Here is a 12,580-nt window from a genome sequence, read left to right on the forward strand (position 1 = left end):
GAAAGCAGTGGTTCAGCAACACATTGTGCCGGCCGCGCGCAAGCCCGACGTGCTTCTACTTTAAGATACACTAACACAGAAGCCGTTCTTTCCAGGCTACCGGGTGAACCTGGGCCCACCCGATGGCAGAGGCCTATGCACCCTATTAAGAAAGGAACTCACCTTCGTTGAACACTGGTTAAGCAACGTGAAAATCGAACCCAGGCTCACCGAACTCATTACGACCAAGCAGAAAAGAAACGACATCTTCATTTTGAACATCTACAGTAACCCATCACAGAGACTGCTGAAGTTCTATTCAATTCTTCACAAGGCAAGCACGACGGCCGTCCAGAGCATGCTGATTGCGTGAGGTGACTTTAGTGCGATGAATAGCGCATAGGGCTACGTTCTATCCCAAGACTCGGCGGAACTCGGCTATACCATCATCACTTACCCGGCTCACCCAACGAGACTCGGTAACTCCCTGTCCCGAGATAACACCCCCGACCCAACGTTCTTCAAGAGCAACGAACCGATCACGTCACGTGGAGAAACACGGAAGTGGACCTCAGCAGTGACCACATGATCGTGGAAATCGTCTTATCAGAGCAGAGCAGTAATATCTACAGGAAACATACGTTGATCATTTGGACCGCTTTAGGAGACACAGGAAATCACGAGGAACAGAAAAAAATAGAAATCAGCGACACAGAAATGTGGACCAACAAGGTACTACAAGACTTTCTTAACTCAACCAAGAGCATAAAAACCGACCTTAAAACGAACCGAATGAACATCCGGCTAGCCCACCTCATCAAGGCCAAGACGTCAATACTCAACAGATGAAAAAAATAACGCCTCATTCGTAGCCTACAAAAAAAGTCGCAGAACTCAACAAACAAACAAACAAACTCATCCAATGGGAAGTCACGAAACACCAAGCCTACAAAGTCATGAATCGCCTCAGCGACTGATACCAATAGCTCGGCAAAACTGGATACCACTCACTCACACTCACTCAAAAAAAATATATTTCTCCTAACGCACTCACTCGCTCTCGCACTCACCACGCCACCCTCCCCACGCGCACTCACTTACACTCACGCTCGCAACTCCGCCTTTACTACTCGCACTTACTCACGTTCCCGCTCACCATTCCGCTCTCAGAACCCGTAGTTACTCGCGCTCACGCTCACCCCTACACCCTCACCACTCGCACTCACTCCCACTCACGTTCTCCACTCGTCCGCACCACTCCCACTCACTCGCGCTCACGCTAACATCTCCACCCCACCTCTCGCACTCACTCGCACTCACGCTCTCCCCTTATGCCTCACTACTCGCAATCACTCCCGTTCACGCTCACCACTCGTCGTCACCAATCGCACTCACTCGCCCTCACGCTCGCCACTCCGCCCTCACCACTCGCAATCACTCCCACTCACGCTCACCACTAGTCCTCACCACTTGTACTAACTCGCGCTGATGCTTACCACTCATCGTGACAACTCGCTCTCACTCACGCTCACCACTCATCCCCACCACTACACTCGCTTGCGCTAACGCTCACTAGTCGCACTTATCCGCGCTCACGCTGACCACTCGCATTCTCCGCTTAACTATCTCACACTCGCACTCACCACTTGCAATGGCCACTCGCAATCACCACTCGCTAGCTCTACTCACACGCATGTACAAGTATTTACGGGCATAAAATACTGATTTCAGCTAAACTTTACCTTTCTGAGGAAAGGTGTCTCACTTTTTCCTCAGTATGTACTCGGTTAAAATAACCACATGTCTTGATAATTCACTTTTAAAGCGGTAATTGTCGCTGGGGTTTTATTTATTTATTTATTAAATCTCAAGACCCGGGGGCATTACGAAATAAACAAATTCTCGCAATGTTGCGAGAAGCCATTCATCATAACTTTTTATTATTGTGTATGCTATTTCACTCAGATTCTATAAAAGAAAAGAAACACTGCAAATATTCACAGCGGTGGCAACATAAAAGAAATAGGCCAATTCGAAATAAAAGTTTAGAAACGCTGTTGCCATGTGTCAAAATACTGACTAGCGCACGCAAATATTTCTATCTCGATGCGCGCCATCAGCGTCAATAAAATTGATCGGTCGATTTGCTGTGGACAACCCTCAAAAACATTTATTTCAAGAGTAATCCCAGGTGAAAAGGGCGCATAGCGAGAGTGTCCAGCAAAACACCACCACGAAAAGATTGAAAACGGCAAGAAAGGTGAAGGAAGGCTACTTGAGCGCTTGATCTTAAGCGCTTGGCATAGGCAAGGCAAAGGAAAGAGGCGGGACGCGTGCAAATCGGCGCCGCATGACTTTTTCGTGGGCTTCATAAAGGAGATGAGTTGCCTGGAACCCCCCTCTCTCGCAGTCCGCCACCCTAAACGGCACCAGCCTGCCGCAATGCAAAACCGCAGCTTGACCCTAAACTACACCATCATGCGCCCGCAACGGGCGCCGAGACAAGTTCACGTCTAAAGTTTGTAAGAAATAACGAAATAACGGGCAGCAGAAGTCATCGTACACACACGCGCACACGTACGCACAAGCACGCACGCTCGCACGCACACAAGCGCACGCATGCACACGCACGCACCCCCACAAACATGAACACGCAAGCAACAACCACGTACAGATAAACGCGCACACGCACGCAAAAGCACATGCACGCACACACACACATACCAACTCGCACGCACGCACGTGCACACGCATGCAGACTCACTCAAGAGAACACGCACACGCACGCACTCATTCACTCACTAACCCACTCACAAATTATGCAATCCCACAGCCGAGAATGCTTACTGTTCGTCACACCACTCAGGGGTCACAGTAGTCCTACGCCATTCGCACGCGGACGACTACGAAGTCCACGTGAATGCGAGTATCATAACCGAACACCGCCGTAACAAGTAATAACAAATACTGACACGTTTAATACGCCAAGGCCTCGAAAATGAGCTACTGCTTTCACAACACGCAACTCGCCCATCCGAGCCGTTTCGACACCCTGATACGCGAATCTGAAAGTCTGCAACACCTTTTGAAACGATTACGGGCACTCGCAATTTGCGCTTCAGAACAGCGAGACATTTCACAGCTACTGCAAGCCGGTCAATTATGTCCACCAACTACTACGGCCCTAGACAACTGTGCTCCCTAATGAACCCATCACAGCGCTCAGCGGCAGGGAAGTGCAATCCCTTTATTGCGACTACGTTAACAACACTAATTCTTGCGCAAAACGCTGCGAGCCGCAAGAGCTGCAAAATTCGGTGAGAGTGCGCACAACAGCCGCTCAATGACTCATGACAGTGAGAGTATGAGCGCATATTGGGGTCTGACTTCCATACAAATCGTATTCCTCAATCAACAGGTCACTTGAGAGTTTGTTCAATGGTGCCCTAATTATAAAAGGGAGAAGCCACACATTCCCGAAGCTAAAGTCAGTCATTCCATTTAATAGGGGCTGTGCATACGAGTGGATATCACCAGCAGCAATTACCGCAGCAAGCGGCTCCTGCAACGAGTTCTATCAACGAGTGAGGCTCATCGCGGTAAGCCCCGCACATGGCACAAGAAGCGCCCGTTCACTCGCCACACATGTGTTGAGTGGAGCTCGCCGCGAGTAGAACTCCCAATCGTGAGTGGTGAGTGGGACTCACCGCGAGGGAAACTCATACTCGCGAGTGGTGAACGGGGCTCGCCGATAGTGGAACTCTTACTCGCTAGTGGTGAGTGGGGCTCAACGCGAGTGCAACTCGCACTCGCGAGTGGTGAGTGGGGTTAACCGCGAGTGTCTTTCGCACTCGCGAGTGCTGAGCGTGGCTCGCCGCGACTGGAAGGCGCACTCGCGAGTGGTGAACGGGGCTCACCGAGAGGAGCACTCACACTCACTCGCACTCGCACTCACCATGCCAAAACGACAGTGAGGTGTGTGAGTGCACTCATGAGTGATTTTGCCGACCTGTGGATACCTTCCGACTACGTCCACGGAACAGCATGTGCCGTGCGGGGGGCTACCCAACAACAGCCTCGATACGGACATCAACGTAGAAGAGGTTCGCACAGTGCTGCAGGAACTCGACAGCAGGTCGGTGGTAGGATCGGACTGCATCACCAAACAGGACCTCAAGAACCTAAAGTGCTACTAAGCCAAAAGGGCTACTACAACAAATGGGAAAAATCGGGGACGTTGCCGCACCATTGGAAGAAGTCAAAGACCATCGTGATCTCCAACCAGGACAAGCCACCAGGCACAAGACAACCACCAGCCCATTTCGCTCACGTCTTGCATCAGCAAGGTGCTGGAGTACGTTTTGATGAAACGGTGGCAGGACTATCTGGGGACAGCAGGACCGTACCCCGCCACGATGATTGGCTTCAGACAACGCCTCAGCACACAAGATACGATGCTGCAGCTTAATAATGAAATTGTTGACGACAGCGGCAACTCGTGCGACAACAAGACTACCCTGGTGCTCGACCTGCAAAGTGCTTTTGCTAAAGTGAAACACGCAGCGATTCTGTCCAACGTATCCAAGCTCAACATGCGCGAAAGGGGTTCCAGTTACATCAAGGACTTTCTGATGGACAGGACCGCCGAGCGGCGAACTGGCGACATACAGATGCACGACAAGAAGCTCGCGAGCATCGGCACACCGCAAGAGTCTGTGATCTCGCTGCTACTGTTTAACTTTGTAATAATATCAGTGGCCGACAGGCTTCCGAAACTGGGGTTCCGGCACAATATCTATGCCGACAACATAAAGATATGGACGACCCGCGGCAGCGACTCCCTGATCGAGGCCAATCTGGAGGAGGCCGTCAACGTCTTCAAAGACCATCTCGACGGCTCCAGCCTCATCTGCTCGCGAAGCAAGCCGGAGCTCCTGATAATACCACCACAAAGAGGCAACACCAAAAACAGTCAGCGGTGAGAGCACGAGAAGATCAAGATCGTAACGGGGTCAGTGCAGACGATCCGCGAGGCAAGCAAGATAAAAGTCTTGGGCATGATCATCGAGAAACACAGAAGAAACGGCGAGGACATCGCCCGTCTCACTGCCAAGGTGGCCGACGCGATGCGTATTGTTAGAACAGTCACGTCCCGCAAAGCCTTTGTCATCAGCCACATCGCGTACGTAGAAGCCTACCACAACTGGCTGCAACGCGAACAGAACAAGATCAACGCCATCACCCAAAAAGCATACAAGTCAGCGCTCGGATTGTTCCAGTCTACGAGCACGCCCCGATTCATGAAGCTAAGAGTGCACAATAGGCTTGAAGAGATCACGGAGGCGCAACAAACGGCTCAGCTCGAGTGCCTGTCAACAATCAAGGCCGAGGAAGATACTCGAAGACTTGGGTCTCGGACGTCAGGACGACGAGGAGAATGCCCAACTCTCCATCACTGACGAAGTCCAGAGCAATATCAGGGTAGGCCCCTAAGCGAGAAACATGATCCCGGAATACAACAACGGAAGAAGTAATGTGAGAGCCAAGGCCCTCATAGAACTACACGTCAATGACTTATAGGCGTGGCACTTGGCCGCGGCCGAATATCAACGAGAGGCATTCACCGTGGCTGTCATCGAACCATCCACGGGTGCCGTGACGACGGCGGCGAGCGTCAGATGCCCCAAGGGAGAATGCGCGGAGGAGGTCGCCATCGCCCTGGCCATTGCCAACACTGACTGCGGCATGGTACTGAGCGATTCGAGAACCGCGGAGGGAAACTACGTGAAGGAACACATATGTGAAGAGGCCGCGCGCGTGCTGCGCGGGGTGAAATTCCAGGAAAAATGATTGAGGATCAAGTAGTTCCCGGCGCATGCGGGCGAGTGCGCGTAGGGGAGAAACGCGACCCACAAGGACACGGCCCACGTGGCTGCACGACGTCTAACCACCCGCTCCTGCGGGGCCGTCTGTCCGACGTTATTCGAAACCAAAGACAGCAAGACGGACTACGGCGAGATCACTAAGGCCTCCTGCCTGGCTCGCAGAGCTCTCTCATCCCCACACTCGGGGTTGAGCCTGGCGGAGGCCGCACTTCTAAGGCAGCTATAGACCGCGTCGCTACCAACCCCGGCCTTTATGCATCGAATGTATTCAGAAGCCTACATGACCGACAGGTGCAAGGTGTGCCGCACGCCGACGGCTGACCAGTACCTTATCCTTAGGGACTGCTCAAAACAACCCTAGAAAGCGGCATCGAGAACCATCCCGCCACTGCTGGAAGAAGCAGCAAAGAGCCACGACCACGAACATCAACACTGGGCCGTCCAGCACGTCCTGAGGGCACTCGAAATGCACGAGACTCGCGAGCCGGCAACGGCGAGTGGATGGCTGGGAACGAGTAATGGCTAACCTCTAGGCCGACGCCGGGCCCGCGTCACAGCGCCCGAAAACACCTATCTGCAGGCACAAATAAAGTTTACTCCAATCCAATCCAATGACCACAATGGGCAGCCGAATTTTGATGGTGAACAAGTTCAGGATGTGGCCGTCAGCTCTCTTCAATACTTTGATTTTATCTTTCCAATGCGAGTTTCTTACGACGAACTCCTACCATTGAATTATATCTGAAATTTTAACACATTTATGGGCAATGAAAAACTTGTCAATGACAGCCCCAAACGAATGAAGCCACCGTTCTCCTGTTCTGCCGATAAAATTTCAGTAGCCCACATGGGTGCTTACGGCGACATTTCGTGAATCGACCTTTTTGACAACGCTGGATTGCCTGTTGAAGGTAGCCTGGCTGAATATTAGCCTTACGCACCTAAGCCATGCATATTCATCTCCTACCGTGCAATAGGCGCGTTTCGTCTACTCCTAGCTCGCAAGTGCGTTAGCTCGTCTCATCTTCTCTGCCTTGAGCTATACGGTTTGCCCTGCTTACTTTCGGCTTGTTTATTGCCTACTCTCACCTTGGCCCTTCGTCTGCTCCTCTTTTTGGCTTTGTCTGTTCGCTAGGCCACTTTTGTTATAGCCTGTCTTTATCAGCAGGGCTCCGTTCGCGCACGGTACCCAGTCCACGCCTCACGCAGTCTTTCTGCCTTTGCTTTGAACACTCTGAAGGGAATGAATGATCTTTCTCGCTCATGTGCACGCGGGATCGCTTGCTGGCTTGAAAGGCTTGCATACCCTTTCGCTGGTGCCCACTTGCTCCTTCACTGTAGCCCTGACAGATTCCTTTTTTCGCTTGTTTTGTTCTACGTCAAAGCATTTATTCTGATGGCGCTGTCCTGGTTATTCTGAAATGCCGGTAGCTTGCCGCGCCTTTGTGTCCACATTGACAATCGCAGACACTAAGTTCCCCGCTTTATTGTTTAAACAATTAGCGCCACGATTTTTGGGGATCGCGCTAATCTTAGTATTTAGAGCCACTTCTAAAAAAACGAAACTAAAGCCTTTTGGAGAAACGCCATTTCTTCCATCTGATGGAGTGGTGGGCACCTGAGCCTCAATCAAATATCGTTCCGGAACCTTTAAATCAACTCAGTCATTTAAGGTACTAAGAAGTAGCAAGCTGACTTAGCCTGGCGTGTTCTCAGTGCGCTCATCTCCAAGCGGCTTGTCAGTAATAATGACGCGCCCGGCCAGTTGATAGCCTCGGCCTTCCAAGTCTCCTATCTCTTCAGCGAGCTCTCCGAAGCAGTTGAGTCTTTCATGTTCCTGCAGCAAGGACTGGACACAATCACTGACTTTCTGCATTCAGTGGGTCTCTCGCCTTCTCCAGAAAAGACAGTCTTTGTAGTGGCAGTCCATGCCAGACTTCGGAAGTAGCAATTGGAGGACTACATCATGAACGGAGTGAGACTGCAAGCGAAAAAGAGCGTTCGTATTCTAAGGCTCTCTGTTGATGAAGATGGTGTATGCAGAACATGGGTCTCGAAACTGCTCTGCATGTGAAACAGCACAACCCACCTAATCGAACGAGTCACATCCAAATCATGGGAAACTGACGTGATCCCTCTAGGCACACTTGTAAACGGTCTCCTTATTTCCAAAACAATGTACGGAATTGACAATATAACCTCACAAAGAACACTGGCAGAAACTTGAAACCCTTTCATCGTGAAGCTCGGTGCATAGTAGCAGGATTGGTAAAATTTAAAACCAAAGACGTCCTGTACGCAAAAGAGCAAGTTAAAATATTGGAGATATAACCAAGATAGACGAATTTTACAATGTCAGCGTCTGAACACCGCCATTGCAGACAGGAGACTTCTTCTCAGAGCAGGTTTCTAGCTTCCTGGCCACCATCTGCACGAGCTCTTGTTCCGCCTTGGAAAGACATTATTGCGACAATGAGCAATTCACTACCAAAAATGTCGGTCGCGACAACTCAAGACGAAGGAAAAGGAAGGTTAGTAATCACCTCCTAAAACTAGCCAGTGTAGACAGAGATACACCCTTAAATCGTAGTCTGCTTGTTTACACAGACGCCGCAGTTTCACCTGACCGCGTCTCACTCTGCTGGTACAGCCTCAAAGACCGAAGCGTAAATGCACACGTGTGCTTTGCCAACAAGTTCAGCCGAGAAGCCCAGCTACCTACCGGACATCCTGCTTGCCATGACTGAACATGAAGGCAGCCATTCAAACACCCGCGACCCTCCCAAACGCATACTAATTTACACTTGCTCAATGGACGCAATTTTAGCCCTTGGTGCACGAAAACTACTAGCCAAATTGTCCAAAATAAAAACAATTCTTGCTGAATGCCAACAGAGTAGCCTGCAATACCAAATCCAATGGGTTCCTTTTATATGACGACCTTAAAGGCAATGAAGAGGCACACAGAACTTCCAGGTAGCTACTTCGTATTTACCCCTAGCAAGACTGTTCAGAAACCGCTTATTCAGATGTGGAGGACGACATCCATTCGTAGGACGCCGCTGCTTTTGCGAAGGACGATCGAAACGCCCTCCTTCAAAAAACAATTTCGAAATACCCTAACAAGTTCCATCCGGGTTCCGGCGATGGGCAACAGTGCGAACAAAGCGTATAAGACCGGGTACGCCCCCCCCCGCCAACTAGTATGGCTGACTACTTCTCCCTACGTGGAAACACGTACAGCTTTCCGAACTGCCAGAAATGTTCTGCCGGTGCCCTGTGCAGTGCGCGACACATCCCGTGGGAACGTTCGGAACTCAGTCTTCCTAGAGAACGCTTCCTAAAGGAACCCGGCCCGCTACGACCGGCCGACTACGAACTTTCGCTCAATCCACTTGGAGCCCCACCTCACAGGAAGCACTTGCTAGACACTGCTGATTTTCTTCAGAGAAGCCAGCATTGAGAACTGCTTGTACCTCCCTTACTTCCCTTTTCTCCCCTCTACTTACTTCCTATCCCTTTTTGACTCTTGACCAAGGCCTCCGGTCATGTCAAGGCGACTTCTGTTTCTTTTTTTTTAAAGTAAACGTGTTTTCGTTCATTCATTCATTCATTCTTTCATTCACTCGTTCTATCTGACGTGACTGATCTTGGTCACCGTCTGAATGTAATCCAAAACTCTACTCTATCAAAAACTTTTTGTATGCAGTCTCCAAATATAAGCTATTTTTATGGGGGGGGACTTGAATACCTAAGCTATTCACTCAAACAACCTTCTATGTCAGCACAAAAAACATTACGCAGATCTAAAATGCAGCTTATTATTAAACTTTCAGTTGTTAACCTTGTTGCAGCAGATCTAACTCATCAAAAACGTTTGTGGTGATGTATTAGTTGTGCCTTCTCGAACTTGAGAAACGTACAAGTATGTGCCTCAGAAATATTTCTTGTACACCCCGTCCTGGTGCAGCAAAAACTGCCTAGTTTTGATGTTTGCCAGACGTAAGTTATCACGTACAGCCAGAAAACACAACGTCTACAGTTTTTCTACAGTATTGACCGCGCTACTATGAAAATCTTTGAGGAGAATATGGACATCACGATGCTTCTTGACAGTACCCTCTCTTTTTCTCCTCATATTAGGATTACCAACCGGCGAACACTGTGATGCCTTAGAAACGTTTGTCTGATATCAAATAAAATACCATCTCCAGATCCTCTTATAAGGCTATACCCTAAATCAAGGACGTGTGCACCTTGACAGCGCACCACCACTTCTCAACGACGCCATCGAATCGCCGAACCTGACCCACAGCTACTTTGTGCCAATAACTGTTTCCTGTAGGACCATAGCAAATAGATCACGTTTCATTACCATTGGCGTATTTTATCTTCCAAATTTGTTAGGCCAATATACTGTGTTCCTGTCGGAAGCGTACACGCCTCGTCCTTCTCTGCTGGGTCGAATAACAACTCGTCATAAACAAAAGCATCTGGACTACAGAAATGGCGTCCATGGCATGATTCTCTAGGACGTTATTGGTGAGGTGAGAGAGCAGGCCTTGTAGGAGATAATACAACTTGGAGATGGAAATGTTGTAAGGGAGTGGATTCACAAAACGGCGAATGCCGCTAAACAAGGTAGGGTAGTAATGAGAGAGGCTGAGCTTTTGAGGCAAGAGCTAAAATGTTATGTTGTTGAGCGCGAATTGTGTTTTTGCATAAGATAAAATTAACGCAGATGTTTGCGTAGCTATATACTGAAATCACCGAACTAGACTTTTGCCTCAAAGAAACATTATACGAAAAACACATTATTTACATGATACACGTCATACATTTGGCACACGGACCGTACTCTGCAAGGAAAACGCTTGCAAGATAGGGAGAAAGTTTTAGCCACTGCTAGCGGACGGAAAAGGCTCGGTTCGGACCGAATTCTGGTCTAGGCGTTAAGCGTTGCAGTGAGGTAGACGAGTCGTGTGTGGAGCGGCCACCAGGAGATGAGTTGAAGGTATAGTGGCCATGTGAGGGTATCCCATTTAACACAAGTCTTCTTGGAGACGTCTTGAAAAGGTTTGAGAAAGACGTCACTGCAGTAAAAATCTTCTACGTCCTTGTTTACTTTGACGTAAAACGCTTTCTATATCTTGATTTACCATTCATACTGTGTTCCCTTTACTAGCTGATGTTTTTGGCATCCTCGGGTTCAACCATTCGTGGTGCCTTTTAAAGCCGCGGATGTGATCAAAGCTGCTTAAAAGAAGTCACTGCTCATTGTGTTCATGAAGAAGTAGGGCTTGCCGTTTTTGCACGAAATTAAGTAGAAACATTCCTCGTTTTCACCTGTTAACCACTCTCGCTGTATAGCTGATGTCGCAAATGACATTTTTTTGCGGACCGATAATGTTTTATTTTCCTAAAATGGAAGCAATTATGCATCTCAGGGTTTTGCTTTTATTTTGCAGGCAATAAAGAGGAACATTTTTTAGGCTGTTTTACACATGTGGAAGCAATATTGGTGCAATGACAGTAGCATAACACGAGATCTGCGTGGCCCTGCCCCCGCAGCAATTCCTTACTGGCACGCTGCTTGTAACGTGTAATACACAACGCCTGGCGTCAAATCTTCCGCTGCCAACTTTTACCACACCAGACGAATGCCGATATTGAAGGCCTCTCCATGCGGAGCTTGTTTGAGTGTGCAACTGGTAATTTTATAAAAAATGTAGTATACATAAATATTCACCATTCCGAATTCCAGGCGAATGTCTCTATGCAAACACAGGAAAAAAAATACAGTAATCTGGGCTGCAACTTTTGTCACCACTCGCTTGAGCTTGTTCATATTGTCACATAACCAAGAACAATGCAAGTCTCTTCTGATCACCAAGGTTTATTGTAGCGAATTTGTACTCCACTACCAAAAACCTAGCACCAGTGGTGAAGAACTGTTTAACCAAGCGACACACACTGGAGCGTGAACAACCTGCGGTGCATTTTCAACTAGATTTTAGGGTTCTGCAGTGCCATATGGAGATAGTTTGTGACTATACAGTAAGCTTGCTGCAGCGCAGCCCTCGCTGAAGACAGCAACAAACAAGACTGTGGGAAGACAGTGCTTGTACTGCGTACATCTCCATTTTCTGGTTAATATACATGTGGGCTGATCACACGTCAGTGTGTTGCAGTCCTGACCTCTAAGATAGCGAGAGAAAAAGCGACCGATACCGCATGCTATGTGGAGAAAGAAAATGATCGGCTAGCTGGGTGTACTGCGTGTCCTGTAACCAGTTTTGATACATACCCGTTTGTGTATGCCAGGCTGTTTCAAAAGCATAAAGAGTAAAAAAAACAACGTCAAACCGCTCGGAAACAAGGATATTGGCGCTTACGTCAGTCTCAGTGGGGTAAATGAACTTAACTGTTCGATTCTTGAACAAGCCACAAGACGGCCCTGTTTCTTATTACTCAATCAGTCAGTCTATTGATCAGTGAAACAGAGTAAAGAAGTGAGAAAAAACGGAAAAATTCCCAATGATGGTTTTTTTTTGAAAAACACATTTGTGGGTGTCACGTTTTATACCCCAAACATTTGTATTGTTTCCTAGTGGAAAACCACTGCAAAGTGTCTTAGAGATATACTCACGTCAGCTGAGGTGGCAAACCGTTTGCGAAAGTTCAGGAAAACAACGCCACTTTTTCTTCTCAGTATG

At 48.7% G+C, this 12,580-nt stretch overlaps 1 protein-coding gene across 1 annotated transcript; it reads left to right on the top strand.

The window, feature by feature from the left end:
* Window positions 1-4,433: 4,433 nt before the first annotated feature.
* LOC144160594 (uncharacterized) lies at window positions 4,434-4,961 on the top strand. Its single transcript, XM_077691839.1, has one exon. The coding sequence runs from the start codon at window positions 4,434-4,436 to the stop codon at window positions 4,959-4,961; it is 528 nt and encodes a 175-aa protein (XP_077547965.1).
* Window positions 4,962-12,580: the final 7,619 nt, after the last annotated feature.

Source organism: Haemaphysalis longicornis, unplaced genomic scaffold, assembly GCF_048455015.1.
Source record: "Haemaphysalis longicornis isolate Haplotype H1 unplaced genomic scaffold, Haemaphysalis longicornis Haplotype H1 scaffold_11, whole genome shotgun sequence".
Taxonomy (NCBI): domain Eukaryota; kingdom Metazoa; phylum Arthropoda; class Arachnida; order Ixodida; family Ixodidae; genus Haemaphysalis; species Haemaphysalis longicornis.